Source organism: Mesoplodon mirus (genome assembly GCF_964341445.2).
Source record: "Mesoplodon mirus genome assembly, chromosome: 13".
Classification (NCBI taxonomy): Eukaryota; Metazoa; Chordata; class Mammalia; order Artiodactyla; family Ziphiidae; genus Mesoplodon; species Mesoplodon mirus.
The window spans coordinates 74,289,232-74,307,532 of record NC_138989.1 but is presented as its reverse complement, the minus strand read 5'-3'; the positions used below and the strand labels follow the sequence as shown (position 1 = coordinate 74,307,532).

The window sequence follows — 18,301 nt, the reverse complement described above, 5'->3', positions numbered from 1 at the left end:
AAAAGCAGTTGCTCAACCACGTGAGAAATGTGTGTCCCAGAAGCTCCCAGCAAGAGGTTCTACTCAGTGAATCCACTGCCACATCGCAGTGCTAGTTTTGTCTGCCCAGATACAGGCCTGGTTCTCGCTCCAGACATGGAGGCTGCAACTGAGACTCCAGATAAAAGAACATCGATTCAGCATTAACTCCCATCATTTCCATTTGATAAAGACCAGTAGCCTCTAAAAGGCCAAAAGAGATCATACTTTCTAACGAGCCACAATCAAATGGCACTGGCTGAACTGTGTCTGGGTTCTTACCTGTCTTTGTAAAGTTTATTTCAGAATGTCAGGCACGTTCAAAGGATTACCGAAAAGCTTAGCCACATTACGGAGCTTTTTAAAGTTTATATTAACCAACTACAGAACCCCAGAAAGATGATAAAATAATAAAGTTTTGACCCAACATTTTGAAATTCCACCTTTAGTTCAGGGAAGAAAAACCTATTTTTCTTAAAAAGAGTTTATTAAAGGGCACCAGAGAATAATGTTTTTAGAAAGAATCCTGTAAATTTTTTTTTCTTTCACTTCACTGATTTCAACAGGATGAGGTCCATTATTGTTGCAACGGCCTATTTTAGCAGAGATTAAGGATTAAAGGGCAGGCTGCCCGCCACGGATCACACCTGCTGATCTTCCCCAAATCACAGCTCAGTCACAAAGTGACTGTACAGGTGAGTGAAGGCACAGGTTATGCCGAAGAGGAAAACACACGTAACCATGGGTGACACGTACCGAGTGCAAACTGCGTACATGGGCAGCATTGGGCTAAGGAATCATCTACTAATTCCTGGGGACACACAGGGAGGTGAGAGCAGTTCTCATCTTCCATTTGAGGTTGAGGGAAGTTATGCTCAAGGCCCATGGGTGGTTAAGTGACCAGGCAGGATTCTAAATTGTTAGATCACAATTGAACAAACCTGAAAGAATGAGGTAGATTTCTAAGTTCGGACTGAAAAGGATGTCAACATCGTATTGTTTGGTGAAGAGAGAACGTTTTGGCAAAACTGAAGAGAGTATCTGAAAATACCACTGGCCTCCTTTTTATTCCCTTAACACTTTGCAGTGTGGTCCGGGCACCAGCCGCACCAGTGTTCCCTGGGAGTGTTTCTATTTTTTTCTTTCTTCTTTGGCCCTTAGTTCCCCAACCAGGGATTGAACCCTTGCCGAACCCTTGCCCCACCCTTGCCCCCTGTAGTGGAAGCACAGAGTCTTAACCACTGGACCACCAGGAAAGTCTCCTCCTCTCGTTTCTTTTAACTCTGCTCTATGTCCCCTCCTCAGAGGTCTTCCCTGACCCATGTGAAAAGCACCCTCTATCTGCTTCTTTCCCACAGCAACTGTCCCTCCTGAAATCACACGTCAGTTTATCACCTGTTCCTTCTACTACACTGGAACCTCCATCCAGGGTGGGACTCAGTATCCCCAGCACCTAAGGCAGCAGCTGGGACACAAGGGTCTGAAAGATGGTTTAACGAGGGACAGTTTTATATTCAGGACTGCGTATAGTGCCAAGATAACGAAACTAAACTGTAACGGTGGAGATCCCTGGGAAATGGAGAGGGAGACTGAGGGGGAAAAGGACACAGCCCTTCCACCCTCCTGTGCTCTGTGCAGTTTGTCAAAGGAGTACGCACTGTTATAATTTATCAGACACTTTTCAAATAATTTACCCAACCATCTCAAGATACACCAGACCACAAGAACAAAGCAGATTACACCTTTCCTTCTAAAAATGTTTTAGGTTTTATTCGTTTATCAGACTACACTTCAATAAATAAGAAATCATTTTCTTTTAAGGGCCTGTCTGTTTCCCCTGGAAACGCTATGAGAAGAATTTTATTTTTGAAACTCAGGTGTTACAACTATATCACGTTTGGACTATGCATTATCCCACTAGCAGGCCAGGCCCAGAGATGGCCTGCCTGATTCTTGAAGTGCTTCAGACCCTCAAGCTTGGTTTAGAATGATTACCACGAGCAGCAGAGAGATTGAGCACATTCAAATCAGAGTCCACAAAAGAAAACAATCTTCACTGATGAATCGTTTATTCAAACAAGACAAAAACGTCTCCACATTATGTTTCCTTTTATACAGAAAGTGGAACATTTCAAATATATTAGCTTTTCTCTTTTTCAACAGAATTTATTTCTGTCTGGTCCCAGGAATTGCCTTTCATTTTAGGATTCACGTTTTAGTAACACATATGCACCCATTACAGCCAAAAGAGCGTACTGCAAAGAAAACACAGTGGAAAATTACTGTGAGGACTACAGATAAATTTGGTCTATAAATGTATTCAGATAAAGTCTGGTCAATACTGGACTGAGGACAGGATCAAAAGATGACCTCTTCCACATGCTTTGTTCTCCAAATGAGCCGTTCAATAACACATAACAGTTAAAACCCCCCAATATATTGATGGACCAAGGATCACACACCCAACAAACACTGCTAATGTACTACTCATTCACGTGTAGGTTTCCTACTGTGTTTCAAGTGATTAAAAAATAATATGGGGGCTTCCCTGGTGGCGCAGTGGTTGAGAGTCCGCCTGCCGATGCAGGGGACACGGGTTCGTGCCCCGGTCCGGGAGGATCCCACATGCCGCGGAGCGGCTGGGCCCGTGAGCCATGGCCGCTGAGCCCGTGCGTCCGGAGCCTGTGCTCCGCAACGGGAGAGGCCACAGCAGTGAGAGGCCCGCGTACCGCAAAAAAAAAAAAAAAAAAAAAAAAAGGATACTATTTTTGTTGAAGTTGGGAGATAAGCATTACTGGGCTTATTGTACTACTTTTTTCGTATGTTTAAAGATTTCCATAATAAAAAGCAAAAAATATGTAGGTGCCATTTTAGAACACACTATATAAACGTAAAAGGTGGAAGTACTTACTTTCAATAATTAATTTCAATAATTTAAAACAGATAACTTAAATGAGTATATTAATTTGTAATTAACTACAAATACTCTGCAGAAGAATTAGCTAGCCAAACATTCTTAACAGACTGCATCTTTACAGTTGCATGTGTAAAAGCGCCAATATTTTCTTAAAAAATAAAGACGTACACATAAATTCCTACCTTGAATTTTGGATAGTCGTTCATTATTATGGTGACCATACCAACATATGGTAAAAACCTAAATTGTGGGATAAAAGCCAGAAGTGTAAAAAGTGTCTGTAATATAAGGATAGCAATACTTGAAAACACTATAAATCAGCATAGGAAAAAGTCTTCCTTGGGAACAACACTGATTGGGGCCATAAAAACAATATTCACTCCTGTCTCAGAAGGTTTTACTAGTAAAAAGCATCAGCACTGACAGCCAGGACAACTTTTTAAGAAGGCACATTAGGATCTAGAGATGCTACTTGTCTTCACTTGCTGCATCTCACCCTAACAGAATGAAAATAATTCGTTGAGTCAGTAGTACAACAGAAAGGGCGCATCGAGTTCTTAATTTTTCTTAGTAGAGATGTAAGATTCAGAGAGCCTATATATCAACTGCTGTGCGAGAGAGCTTTGAAAGCACATGAATAATTATTGGATTGGCCAAAAAGTTCGTTCGAGTTTCGCTCTTACAGGAAAACCCGAACAAACTTTTGTGGCCAACCCAATCGTTTGTAACTGAAGGAATCCTCATCATTTTCATTGCACAGCACTTTTCAGATATAACAAAGAAGTCGGTTGGGCAGTGAACACAAATGTGAATCCCGTAATTTATACCCAAACATGATTATGATCCCAGAGAGGATAAGCCAGGATAAACCAGCCAATGATCATGCTGACAAAATTAATGTCAATATGGAATCAGTTTGACCCAAGTCTCAATCATGTCACTGATAGGAAACAAGGTAACACCCCCTTAGTACCCTCCAGTCTGCTTTAAAGTCAGTAGCATCAACCTCTCACTTATACACAGCCTCGCACCAGAGTGTCTAGAAATACAGGACTGACCAGCTGCAGGTCTCTGTCATCTCCCTGCAGATATTCAGGTGGGATTATTGCAATAGAGGAGAAATGGTTAAAAGGTGAGCAGAGGGAGGAAAGGGGTAGAAAGAGGCCTTAAACTACGAGCTGATGAATAAAGCTGCACCTTAGAAAATGGTCACTGGTGTTCTCCGGCCTTACACGGCTGGTGGGATTTCAACAAAAGGAGACATTTCTAGAAAGGGTTAAATATAAAAGGCCACCAAGAGAGGGGGAGAATCTCTTTTTATGGTATTTAATAACGGGACAGACTCTCTGCTGTGTCAATCAGAAGCAGAACTCATGGCTGGAACAGTTATGCAAAGATGGGTATTAAAAATTTTATCACAGAACTTTTCTTAGTAGTAAAAACCAGGAGATAATCTAAATGTTGACCATAAGAGGACTAGTGAAATCAGTTATGATTCTCAGAGGAACACCATGCAGTCGTTTAAAAAGATATAGGTGTAGGGCTTCCCTGGTGGCGCAGTGGTTGAGAGTCCGCCTGCCAGTGCAGGGGACACGGGTTCATGCCCTGGTCCGGGAAGATCCCACATGCCACGGAGCGGCTGGGCCCGTGAGCCATGGCCACTGAGCCTGCGCGTCCGGAGCCTGTGCTCCGCAATGGGAGAGGCCACAACAGTGAGAGGCCCGCGTACCGCAAAAAAAAGAAAAAAGATAGGTGTAGATTTGACACAGAAAGCTATCTGCAACTTGCTGTTGGGTGAAGAAATAAAACTCTTCTATGTAAAATTATATATTATATATGCATACACACATCTATATAGGTACAAGGAATATCTAGAATATTCATCACAGTGTTACACAGTAGTTATTTCTGAAAGGATTTCTTATAATTGTTATTTAAAATCTATAAATAATCTCTAGGTGAGGATTTATTTCAAAAACAGAATTAAACCCATGATATAGATAGCATACTTGCATTCAGCTTTAGATTTTAGGTGCTTAGGAAGTTCTGAATTTTGTTTAGTCTTTACAGTACAAAGTAAAACTGCTTACAACTCTCCTGACGTATAATCTTTGTAATGAATAATTCTATTAACCTTGGTTTCTTTGTTTCTAAATATTTTTCTGGCTTCTGAATCTTCTGTATAACTTAAAAGTTAATCCTCACTCACCCTCTGGCTCTCCCCACCACATCCTTCTTTTCGAGCCAGTTCTGGCCTTCTTTGTACAAGCCTCTATCGTCAACTTCATTATTATCTCCTTTAGTCAGAAATTTGATGTCTCCATTATCTCTGGAAAGCAAAACAATGTCCTTTCAAAAATTATTTTCAGCACAGCATCGTTAGAAAAGTATTAGCTTGGCCAACACTTTACAGGCAGATATGGGCATTGAGAAAAGCAGTCAAAGATAACTTGATCTTTCTTGGTCTAAGATGCTTGCTGGCAGACAACCATTCAACTAAAGCACAAATCTAATGACAATTTTGTAGACTTAAATTCTAAAACACTTAAGTTACCCTGATAACCAAAAAGCATGGTGAAGCACAAGGGCACCAGGAAGGCAATGATTAGCTCCAGCATCTGTTTCCACCCGTTCTTCATCCCCAGGGACCAACTGGTTAACACAGATTATATTCCTCTTCACTCGACACATGAACTTGGTCCCAGATTACACAGATTTGAGCACAAGGTAATTCAAACACAAATGTGCTCTTAGTTCTCCTCAAGCTTATTTTTCCTTACCAAATGTGGGATGTGTTAATGCCTTATTTCCTTCACCACTGAGCAAAGTGGATTACAATCCAGTTTGCAAACAAACAGGAATTACAAACGGCATAAAACCACTATGTTAAAGAGACAGGGGGGATTCATTTTAAACATTGTAAACTGGTGCTTACACAGCCTTGATACTAGAAACACAATATTATAGCCTTATAGAGCTATAAAGAGGGTCTTTTTTCAATAAGACAAATGAGAAAATGCACTAAATAATTTGATAAAATATTAAAAGCCCACAAAGATTTGAAACCACGCCAAAAAGAGCGAGCTGATTCGCAGCCATGGTTATAAAATAAATTAAGAGTAGAAAAACCTGGGCCATCTCTCACAATTCATGAAAATTACAGCAAAGCACCATTATTTCCTTAACTTTGAACAATTTCTCATCTTTTTTTAATAATATATTTTATTTAACTCAATATATCAAAAGTAATCCTTCAACATATAATCAATCTAAAATTATTATTGAGATATTCTCTGTCTTTTTTTGGTACTAAGTGTATATTTCACGCTAGTTACATTTCAAGTGCTCAGTAACCATATATTGCTGGTGGCAAACTCTTTGGCTAGTGCAGCTCTACAGGAAATGCACAATTTCCCATCTTTGGACATTGTTTTAAAATCAGGTGAGAGTTCTGTCGCATCATGACTGAGCATATTTCTTCATCAGTAAGTTAATAAGTACTACTAACAAGGTAATGTTAGTGCAGTACCAGTGTATTAACACAAACTGAAACATCATTCTAATGTTTAGAGTAAAATGAAGTGAATATTTTCAGTATCAAACATCTTTGGGGAACACCTGGAATCAGTGAATGGAATGAGAATCTCATACCAGAAATGTACAGATACACATACACAAACACACACACACACACAGAGGATGAGCAATGCTCCATTATTTAAAAAATACAAATATATATACCTAACTTTAATCCCATACTCATGCAGGTAAAATGCTATACTAAGCTGCATAAAGGTAAATGAATAACCACATATGTAACGTTTTCGCTAATCATGTGACTGTACTCTCTCATGGAAACTTAATATGTTTGAGCTAGAAGTCATTGTTTCTGGTTCCCAAGAAGTGTTTTAATAAGTCATCACTGGCATTTAAGGAAAAGGCAAAGCCATTTGTGGTGGGGAGAATTAATGCAGGATATGCAATGATCAAATCATGGGAAGAGATGGGGAAAGGAATTTTTATTCATCCAGGGCTAATATTACTGCTGAGAATGCCAGTTTGTCCAAAGTGACATTGAGAAACAGGTAGCTTTCTGCATTTCAGAAGATAATTCTCTTACGAAAATTATCCTCAATTACCATGAGATATGATTTTCTTTGAGACTCCTTCAAATAACTAATATTCTGCAAGAATACATTCCAGTGTACATTGTGCAGCAATTCAAGTTTTTCAAGTGCTTTAGTAAACATCAGTTCATTTCATTCACATAATCGCCCTGTGAGTTACTGTGGGTAAAGTATTATTCCCATCTTACAGACTCAGTTAAGTAGCAGGTTCAAAGTCACCCAATTACTAAATGGCAAAACTAGGAACATAATCCAGTGTTTCTGCTACTTTCTAATCAACCATTCAAACTGTCCACAGTTTTGTCTACAAAACAAAACCAGAGAGAAGTAAAGCCTCTTTACTTTTCATGAACTTTGATTACTCTGTGAACTATTGGAATGTCTCGGCCTTCGACTTTAAAAACAACGATTTCACCAGCTCTAATCGGGTCTTCTCGGAAATTTGTTAGGAACAGAAGGTCGCCCCTGTGAAAGGCTGGCTCCATGCTGCCACTGGAAAGAAACACAAAGTCACATCAGAATTCTGTTCACACCAGGTGAACATTTCAACCCATAAAGAACACAACAAACATACCACTTAGAATATCAACTTTCATCAACAGTCAAGCAGGTCTATGAGCTATAAAACAAACCACAGCAATCTCCTTCTGACTGCTCAAGGTGATAGTGGTGAGAAAGGGAGAGATTTCTTCTTGGATTTGAGCATGAAAAGGGCACCAGTGGGTCCCTCTGCAGTTTGTATTAGGTAGAAAAAGAACTAAGAAAAATGTGGACTCTTTGAAGTAAAAGCCAATGATGGCTAAAATGCTTAGGATAATTTCTTCATCTACTGCTTCATCTTTACTCCTTTGACAAAATTCCTGAAGACACGCAGTGGGAAGAAGTTTCTAGAAAACCGTCTCAGTCTGTGATAACAAGGACAGCAGTTTTTTAAAAAAAAAAAACTCCCTGAACAAGTCTCAGAGGCAGGATGAGTGCACTGCAGTTTGGCAGCAAGTCATTATCGTGCCCCATTAGGAAGGCAGTCCTTTGAAATGTTTCACTAATAACAACTTACACTTGCTTTCCTCAAGGGCCAGGGATTCCCCCAAGGTCAGTGTTCCCCAAGGTCACACATCCCTCGTGATGTCAACAGTTTATGCTGACAAACCAAACTGCTTTAGAATTGTAAAGGATGCTTTAAAAAAAAAAGTCCCCATGTACTGCAATTTCACAACACAATTTCAATACAATTTCACAATACACATTGCACGCAAGTGTGTCTGTGTGACTGAAGCAGGGCTGGAACACCTCGGACCGAGTTCTGGCTCTGCCGAAAGTGACTGTGAGATGCGGGCGACGTGGCCTTGTTGGACTTCAGCTTCCATGTTTGTTGGGCCCATCTGAATTTGAGGGGTTTCATTTTTTCTTTTTTTTCAAAAGCCTTAAAATCCTTCCTTCAAATGAAATCTTACCAGGTACAGTACAGTCACATAAAGTACATAAAAGTGGAGCTGTCACAACCGAAGCAAGGCTAAGGTGTCTACAGTCCGTGAGCTTGGTCACCTTTTCCCTCCTAACCCATCCACCTGGACCCTCGGGCACCCCTGGAGCACAGTGTAAACACCAGTGAATTAGAGGCCCCCTCAGCTCTGTGTGTGAACTATGCCATCCTCAGGCTCCTAAGTTTATGACAATGCTGCATCTCTAGAAGCAGGCCCCTTGGCCAGCCACAGAAGGGCGGCCTGGTGAAGCCCGGGCCAGAGCTGTTGCCCCATCACGTGCCAGCGGGGCCCAGAGGAGGGAAAGGGCACTGGCTTGGGAGCCAAGAAGCCTGCGTGCTGGTTCTCCTGCTCTGGCCAGCGGCGACCCTGCCCGCGTCACTGCTACAGCCCGCTGATCCCCCTGTGGAACAACAGGGCTCCACTCCCACTGCAGGGAGACTCAACGACCTGAGACACAGTGCACAGAGCACCTCCAAGCACCTCAGGGCTCACAGACACGCTATTTGATTTCAAGTTGATTGTTACGTTTCTCCCCTTGGACGACTTCATGGCTCTGGGAAGTTAAAGTATAAACTTTTCTGAGATGAATACGCTGTGCTTTCTAAGAGTAAAAGTCTTGAGAGTCTTGAGAAGAGAGGAGTCAGCTACCACAGCGCTGCTCAAGAAACTTGAGAAAACACCAGACACCATGCTGGGCACAGACTCCCTGCCCACGCGGGACAAAGAGAACCAAGTAAGAGCTTTAAATTAGTTATGTTTAAAAATCAGTGTGTACACAAATAATGCATTATTACTATCTTATTAAAATGTCATTTAACATGGGTTAAAACATTAAAACATGAAAGTAAATCACATTGCACTGGACCACAAACATCAACATGATGAAAGGCCTCAACTGTCTGTTGAAAAAGATTTTTCAACAAAAGCCAAAAAAAAAAAAAAAAAGAAACCTTCTCAAAACAGATAATCAATAAAGAAAACTCTAAAACTTTATCCAATTACAACACGGAGTTTGGGCTGTCCGCGCTGCTCCTGGGTCCTGGGCAGCAGCGGGCCGGCGGCGGGACCCACCTCAGCACCACCACGATGGGACTCTCGCTGCCAGTGAGGACGATCAGGCCCTTCCAGATCATGAGCGCAGAGGACACAATCATGGCAAAGTTTAAGACCTGGTAATAGAGCTGGAACGAAAAAGGCCAAACCGAAAGTAAGAACCGGTGACAGAATATTCACTAACCCAAAGCTGGAGATGTGCTTGTTTAAAAAAAAAAAAAAAAAAGCTGTTATTTTAGGACATGAAACTAGTTCACACAAGCTACAAAGTTAGGTAGAATTTCAACTTCTGACCATGGAATGCCCATGTATCTTCTCTCCTTCCATGAGAGAAAAGGAAAAAAATAAAAAAACCAGAGTAATCTGTGAGACCTGCTTTGTTAAGGCCTCTGTACGACTCTTCTTACCTCTCCAGAATCCCCCAGAACCTTCCACCCTGAGGGGACCCACCACTCAGGTTCTATGGCTTGGCCTCCCGCTCTAGTGCAGAGGGCGTAGGTCTAACCTGAGAGCCCCGACGTGCCCACAGTTCACCTAGAACACTCCTCAGCCCCACGGCCAGAAGGTCCCAAACGAGGGTGCAGAATCCTAGTCTCACAGGACTCTGTCCTACGTGAGGTTATTCTGCAGCGGAAATTACAATTCAAAAGTGAACAGAAACTGTGAACACCTAGATGTTTAGGGTTTTCATAAATGTTTTAAATGATGAGCATCAAATATTTGGTTAAGAACGCGGCAGGAAGGCCACCCGAGTCCGCATGTAGTTCTAAGCCGCCCTCGCGCCACCGGAGACCACGGAGCTAGGGCCCACAGGGCTGCCCGCCCTCACTGTGCTCCAGGACGGCTCCGACTGTGGCACCTGCCTCGGCCCGCCTCCTGCGCTTGCTCTGGGTGATCAGAAGAGCGTGGATGGCCCACCCAGCACTCTGGTGTCCCAATTCCTGGGCCTCCCATGACCCTCTCCCTCCACCTGAACCGTCCACTCTCAGCAGCATACCTGGCCCTGCAACGACTCAATCCCCCACCACGGCTCTAGCTCAAGTAGCCCCTCCACCCGGGCACGTGAGCCTGCTCTTCTGGCCTGTGTGTTCACCTACACGGCCGGACTCTGGCCCTCCAGGGGCCTCCACCACCCACTTCCGTCTCTCCACCCTCGGCATGCAGCGTGCAGCCCCCATGAGGCCTGGCAGCCGCCTTACTCCAAGACCTTCTGTCTACCCCTCCAGAGAAGAAGCTTCCAGACCTCTACCCGCGAGGGGAAGCCTCTGAGTAGAGTCGGAGAGGGCAGCTTGGGCTCTAACTGCTTCTCGGCTTTCTTGCCCATCTCATTCATTTCAGCCCCACCTCCCCTGCACCCCTCCCGCCCATTCTGGAGACACCTGGCACTGCCAGCCCTTGAGTCCTGGAGGCATCTGCAGCATAAGCAGCGCGGACTTACTCCTCCGGTCACCCCGCTGCTGGTTCCAGCTGTCAGCTGCCACTCTTCTGTTTTCCAGCTTCTAGTATTTGATTGCTCTTGTTTCCCTTTCTGGGCTTCCTATCTTGGAGTCACCGATGACTTTTTTTTTTTTTTTTTTTTGCGGTATGCGGGCCTCTCACCGCTGTGGCCTCTCCCGTTGCGGAGCACAGGCTCCGGACGCGCAGGCTCAGCGGCCATGGCTCACGGGCCCAGCCGCTCCGCGGCATGTGGGATCCTCCCAGACCGGGGCACGAACCCGTATCCCCTGCATCGGCAGGCGGACTCTCAACCACTGCGCCACCAGGGAGGCCCCCGATGACTTTTTAAAATCCCTTTACTATATATAGTTTTAGTGGTGTTTCAGAGCAAGTGAGATTAGATAGGTTAGATCCCGTCTTAACTACCGGCCAGCTTTCCAGAGTATCCTTTGGAAGTGAGTTAGGAGCTAGGACTCAGATCACATGGCTCTGGACAGTACTGCTTTCCTCGAATATCCAAAGATAATTTTAACTGAGACAGAATGCAGGGTTATGGACTCTTTTTGAGGATCGAATACAGTTTAAAATGCAGTTTTAAGCACAGTTTAAATGTAGTTTTAAATAGTCTTGAAAATGCACAAGGCCTGGAGAAATGGGGGCTGAAGACACTCAGGAAGGCCAGGAGGCATGTGGCAGGTGGATTTACCCGGTTCTGACTTCTGAAAGTGTAGACCAGCCTTGACAACAGCGGTTCTCGAACTTCAGTGTGCGCTAGCGTCCCCACGTGGGGCCTGAGAATTTGCATTTCAAACGAGTTCCCAGGTGATCCTGAAGCTGCTGGTCCAGGGCCCACAGTTTGAGAACCGCTGTTCTCTACCATTGGTTCTCAAACTTGGCTGCACATCGGAATCACCTGGGGAGCCTTTGGAACACGGTATACCTGGTCTCCATCCAAGACCGATGGAACCAATGGGACGGGAGGGGTGCTGGCATCCCTGTTTCTCCAACGGCTCGCAGGTGGTCCTGACGCACAGGGGCTGGACCACTGTTCTATACCTTCTCCCTCCCCTGGGCTTCAGTCTCTCCCACCTTCAGTCCACCTTCCACCTCACATCGTCCGTAAGGCTTCTACACTCTTTCTTCACCGCCAAACCTCAGGAGCTTCTACCCCAGGTTTCCCCGCTTCCTCACCACCTACAGTCACCCCTCAGCCTACACACCCAGTCACATGCTCACCAAATCCAAGGGACAACTGTCAGTCCCCACCTTGCTGACCTTTCGGCAGCTGTCAACACAGATGATCACTTCTACAAACTCTCCGCCCCTGGCTTCCTGGATGGCACACTGTCCACCCTGTGACCACTTTCTTTCTAATCTTCCTGCCAGTTCCTCCTCCTCTGACTGGACCTTCAAATGCTGGCACTGGCGCCAGCATGCTAACTGCTCCCAATACTGAGATGTCCACCTGCCTCCCTGACAGTCTCACTCGGGTGTCTGTAAAGGCAGCTCCAACCCAACACGCTCAAGACTGAACTTACCTTCTCCAAAAAGGCTTCAGTGCTCGTGATCTCACCTCAATACATGGCATTCCCAGCCACCCAGCTGTCTGCAGTCACCCCCCACCCATTCGTTCTATCCTCTCTATCTTCTAAATATGTCTGGCATTTGTTCAGTTCCTTCTATTCCCACGGCCACCACGCTCACCTAAGTCACCAGCACAGCCTGTCGGACACCGCGAGAGCCTCCTAACCAGGCTCCTGATGTCCACGCGTGCATCTTCCGATGCGTTCTGCACACTACACTCAGCACTGGTTTTCAAATGCACCTCTGGTCATCGGGTCATCTCTATGCCCTGCATAAGGCTCTTTGATTGCATCCCACACTCCATGCGTGAATATGATCTCAAAGCCCCTGTCTGATAGAGGGCCTCTCCTCTCCAGTAGTAAAGCTCACTGCACTCCAGCCCCACTGGCGGGCTCTGTCAGTGATTCAGAAAGCACACGCTCCTTCCCACTCCAGGACCTTCACCGGCTACTGTCGGGGCCCAGGAGGCTCTCCTTAGCACACCTAACACTCACTCACCTTTAAGTCCTACTTTAAACATCAGTTCCCAAGGGAAGCCCTCCCTGACCCATTAGACCAGGAGTTAGCAAACTTTTTCTGTAAAGGGCCAGGTAATACATATTTTAGGTTTATGGGCCTTATCATCTCTGTTGAAATGACTCAACTCTACCATCGTAGTGGGAAGGAAGCTACAGACAATACGTAAAAGAATGAACGTGGCCTTATTCCAATAAAACTTTATTTATAAAAACGGGCAGTGGGCTGGAGTTTGCCAACCTCTGCTATAGACCAGCCTGTGTCCTCCTGCTATATATGCTCACTGCATCCTGTATTTCTTTATACCATCCATCACCTTGATAATTATGCATATAATTATTTAATGCATCTTTCACACTAAACTGTAAGCTCCACAAAGGCAAGGATCATTTCAGCCTTGTTCACAGCTGTGTCCCCAATGTTCAACACAGGCCTGGGAAAAAGTAAGTATTCAGTTTGTTGAATAAATAGTGAGAAATACACAGTGGGCACATACAAACTAGTAGTAAGAAAAACACTAAAATCGCAACAACAAAAAAGAAGTACAAGCTTAAAACTCTTAATATTCCAAAGAAGAAACACAAGTGGCGAATGAACACAAAGTGTTTAAACCAAATCCCGCCTCCCCCTTGCCCCTTTTTGGCCTAGTAAATGTAAAGGTTTTTTGTTTGCTTTTGTGTGTGTCTCTGTGTGTGTGTGTGTGTGTGTGTGTGTGTGTGTGTTTTAATGCTAATACTCAGAGCGTGGTAAGCATATATTCAAGTGGTGGGGATGCAAGTTGATATAACCATTCTGAAAGCAATTTAGTGTCAAGCATTAGTATCAAGAGGTTGCTCTTGGCCCAGTAACCCTACTTCTAGGAATTCAGTTTAAACCAGTTTAAACCTAAAGGCAGACAGGGAATTATGGCCCAAAGATACTTATCACAGTCTTATTTTTAAAGGGAAAGGGAAATAAATGAGCAACAACAGAGAAATGACTGAGTAAATAACGGCAAATTGCTGAACTATTTGAAACAATGAATAAAGAACTTTAATGGCAGGACCAAGCACTCAAGATATATTGAGTGAAAAATGTAGGCTGCAGTAGGATCTCCACAAACTGTGAAACAGTTTATAAAGCAAACACAAGGAGCTCCCCGGAGATGCTGAGTGGTGGAATTATGAATGATTGGACTGTCTTATTTAAACTACTTTAAACTACTCTCTATTCTTTAAAATTCCTATGATGAGCATAGATTAATTTCAAAATCTGCGAGGGGGTAGAGAAGTATTTAAAGGAAGAGCAATTTGACAAGATAGAGGCCGTTAAAATAATCATTTTGAAGAGTGTGACAAAACATGAAAACATTCTGATATGATAGGAAGGAAAGAAAAGCAAAGCTCAAAACTGTCTCTTGCTAAAATTACAACTATGTGGGGCTTCCCTGGTGGTGCAGTGGTTGAGAGTCCACCTGCCAATGCAGGGGACGTGGGTTCGTGTCCCGGTCCGGGAAGATCCCACATGCCGCAGAGCGGCTGGGCCCGTGAGCCATGGCCGCTGAGCCTGCGCGTCTGGAGCCTGTGCTCCGCAACGGGAGAAGCCACAACAGTGAGAGGCCCGTGTACCGAAAAAAAAAAAAAAAAATTACAACTGCGTGCAAGTATGCACTTGAGGTAATCGTGAAGGTTACAAAAGTGGGGACAAAAGGTGCATTAAAATAACTTACTTCGATGTAATAAATGAAAATAGGATAATAAATGTAATTCAAAATTAAAGTTACATACCATTTTTTTTAACTCCTTGGCTTAAGTGTCAATAGCAACTAAATTAAATTCCCAGGACAGCAAACAAGGAAAATGGAGCGCTAAACGGACATTGTTCAAGTGTTGGGCTATAATATGTTAAACTGTTGCTTAAAGTAAAATCAGCCTTGCTAGTCACATCAGCCTGAAGCAGAAGTTGTTCACTGGCATTCACGTTCAAAAACTTCGCCACCTGCTCTGCTTGACCTAAAGGATTTAGTAAAGAACTGTTGTTTCATTATGAACTGCAGCTCTGATTAGGAAAGCCCCAAGGCATGGTTTTCTATAGAGACTGCCATATTTATACACGTTTTCAAAACATCGGGCTCCACCCTGATAAAAGAAAATGATACAATATTGCCACTTATCTAATAAAGACCATGTACTGAGAATATATTTTCCAGTATGATTTTCTATGCTTGAAAAATTCATTGAGAGGAAATAAAATCAATTCCTCAAAAAAAAAAAAAAACTCCTCTGAGCAAGACATTTACTTGCTCAAGAGATAGCCAATTACATAGAAACCTAACAATCAAGCTAACTGCAAAACCACACATCACCCTTCCAGCACCCTATCTTTAAGGGACCTAGTATCTAAGTCTAGGACTGAAATCCTGGAATCCAGAAAATGTAATTTTGATGGAACTACTGACAAGCTGATTAGAAATATACACCCCACATTTCACTGGTGCCTTTTCTTATTGTTCATCTTTGCCTACCAACTCTGTATGCTTGGCACTTAATCATCCCAGCAGAGTTTAGAAGCAAGCTCACAGTCTTTGTCAAGCAAAGATGAAATAGCCAATGTCTACGGGTTTTAAACAAATGTTTCAGACCAGATATTGTGCCTGACAGAGCAGCAGAAATGCCAGTGGCTGTTTTTCTTCCTCTCTTCCTCACTGCAGAAACAAAGAGTCCTTGTTTTTGCATGTGGCTCTTTCCTTAATTAACTGTAAGCAAGGGCAGCAGAAAAAGGAGGTCCCTCTTCCAAGACTGGTGGAGCGAGCATGCCTGACAAGGTGTCACAGGATGCTATTGTGGAGGGAAAAAGAAAACAGCAAAAGGACAAAGCTTTAAAAAAAAAAAAAAAAGTACAAGGAGGCGGCAGATTTGAGCTTCTGAATTTTAATTAGAAGACTAGCAAAACGCAGACAATGCCACCAGCTACTAACGGGCCCTATCGCTGAGAGTGGGACTATACAGAGCTTTCAAACGGCAAACTGGCTTAGCGATTGACAGATTCATCAGAAGGCGTTCACTGGTAGTCTGCAGTCGGTAATCGGTACCACTTTTAGAGACATTTTTAAAACCTACCCAATTAAGTCTAGATTTTTAAAGTAAAGCTCTACTTCCTGGAGGATTTTCTTGTAAACCACATCAACGTTCAGGGCAGTAGCTATTGGTTTTTCCAGCTAGTGATAATCTCTGCCACAACTCATCTTAATCACAGAAATTCTCGGGAGCTCCACTGACATGCACACCTAGAAGCAACCAGGTTCTCAACACAGTTCATGAGATTCAAGTCACCAAATTCCCCCACGCTACTGCACTAGTCTGAAATTCTACTCGGAAAAAAGAAAGAGAGAGGGGGACGGGGGCAGGCTAAGGCGAGGCAAAAAGGAAGTCTTCTTCCGAGGCCCTCTCCCAGAGGGGTGAGAGATCAACTCCAGCCGCCCAAAGACCCCACGCTAGCTGCCCCCGATATTCAAGGTGCTGCCAGACCACGGAATCCAAGAATGAAGTCAGAGAAGACATCAGGAATCCCTTTTGGAACACTGATTCAGTCCACAATGATGGAGCACCACCAGTGAGCTCTCCTGCACGAGGAGTTTTATTTAGTCCCGACGCCTGGCCGGGAAAACACTCCCCGGGATGGGAAGAAACCGCGTCGGGAGGCATTACTGGACAGCTCCCATCGCTAGGAAGTTCTCCCCTTTTGCCTGCTTTTCTACCACTTCCATCCGGGGGCAGCCTCCTTCAGGACGTCAGGCCTCAGAAACCCCACAGAGTAATCTGTTCCCTTTTCCACGGGATGGCCCTTCAAATACGTGCAGAAGGCTGTCACTCGCGGTAGAGTCATCTCTCCCCGCTTTTTCAACCACACGACCTCCAAAGGACGGGGTTCCTATTCTCTTCCCCTTCCAGGCCACGCTCCCCTAATCGCGCTTTTGTCAGTACAAGAAAGTGCCCACACGTGGGTCTGTGCGGATTTGAACCCGGGGCCTCCGAGAGCCCAGGGCGGGAGCCTCGGGTCAACACCGGCCCCAGTCGCGGGGCGCTGTCCTCGCGGGAGCCCCATCCGGGGAGCTCCGACTCCCCGCTGTCTCAGCCGGTCGCGGCTCCCGGACGCGCCCCCCACGCGGGACTCCGTTACCTGGCGCTTGTTCATCTTCCTCAGATCCCCAAAGATGTCCAAGCCGGACGCAGGGAGATGCGACCCCACGGCGCCCGCGCGTACCATGCCGGGCTCTCTGGGGGCCGAAGCGGCCCGCGGGCTCCAGGTGTCACAGACAGCTGCGGAGCACCGGCCAGGCCCCCGCCCGACGGCCTTGCCGGCCACGAGACCTGAGACTCGCTCGGGCGTCTGGGAATCGTAGTCCTGCGAGTCTTGGCCACCAGCGTACCTGGAAGGAACCAGGAGGAAGAAAACTACCACTCCCAGAATTCCGCGGGCCGAGAGCCTCGTCCAGTGAAGACCCAGGGCTCCCAGAGAGGGGGGCGACCGGGCTCGGGAGCCTCGTCTGACCCTTGCGAGGGAACCTCGGGGAGCTGGTGATGCTGCATATGGGTCGGCCAGCTCGGGGAAGTGACTACTCAAGAGCAACCGAGTTCCCCGAGACTCTGGTCAGGCGCCAGGAGGACACCTAAAGCTCCCTCGGTATTCACCTAGCCGTGTATCTAGGCCATTGGATGACTGCGACTAGGGAGGGCGGGGCTTCTGCACTGGGGCAGGCTGTGCGGACTAGGGGAGGAGTCTAAACATGAGCTTGGCGGGTGGGCGGGGCCTGGAAGAGGCGGGAATTTTGAAGCCTCCGAGTTCCGCGCTGTGCAAGAGTAACAGGATTTGAAAGCAAGGAAACAAGAGAATACAATGATGTATCCTCTAATCATAGCTGCGTCGCAACGGATGTTAATTGAATGAAAAAATAGCCAATTAATTTTATGCACGAGGAAACAGAAGCCCAGAAATGTTAAATGACATGGTCAAGGTAAAGTGGCAGAGTCTGGAATAGAACTCAAATTTTTAAATTTCCCAATACTGGAATATGGTAATCCTGATCCTAGATTATATTTAGTTTAGTCACTCACTCATTTATGCATTATTTATTTCATTCATTTATTCACAAATCTTTTTGCAGCATTTACTATGCACCTGGCCCT

At 44.9% G+C, this 18,301-nt stretch overlaps 1 protein-coding gene across 1 annotated transcript; it reads right to left on the bottom strand.

The window, feature by feature from the left end:
- Nucleotides 1-2,070: 2,070 nt before the first annotated feature.
- Nucleotides 2,071-17,479, bottom strand: SEC11C (SEC11 homolog C, signal peptidase complex subunit). The gene is made up of 6 exons (XM_082640225.1): nt 17,295-17,479; nt 9,618-9,727; nt 7,405-7,554; nt 5,145-5,264; nt 3,118-3,175; nt 2,071-2,273 (listed from the first exon to the last, which is right to left on the bottom strand). Exons 1-6 carry the CDS (start codon nt 17,379-17,381, stop codon nt 2,220-2,222), a joined length of 579 nt encoding a protein of 192 aa, XP_082496351.1. The 5' UTR covers nt 17,382-17,479; the 3' UTR covers nt 2,071-2,219.
- Between the last annotated feature and the right edge of the window lie 822 nt (nt 17,480-18,301).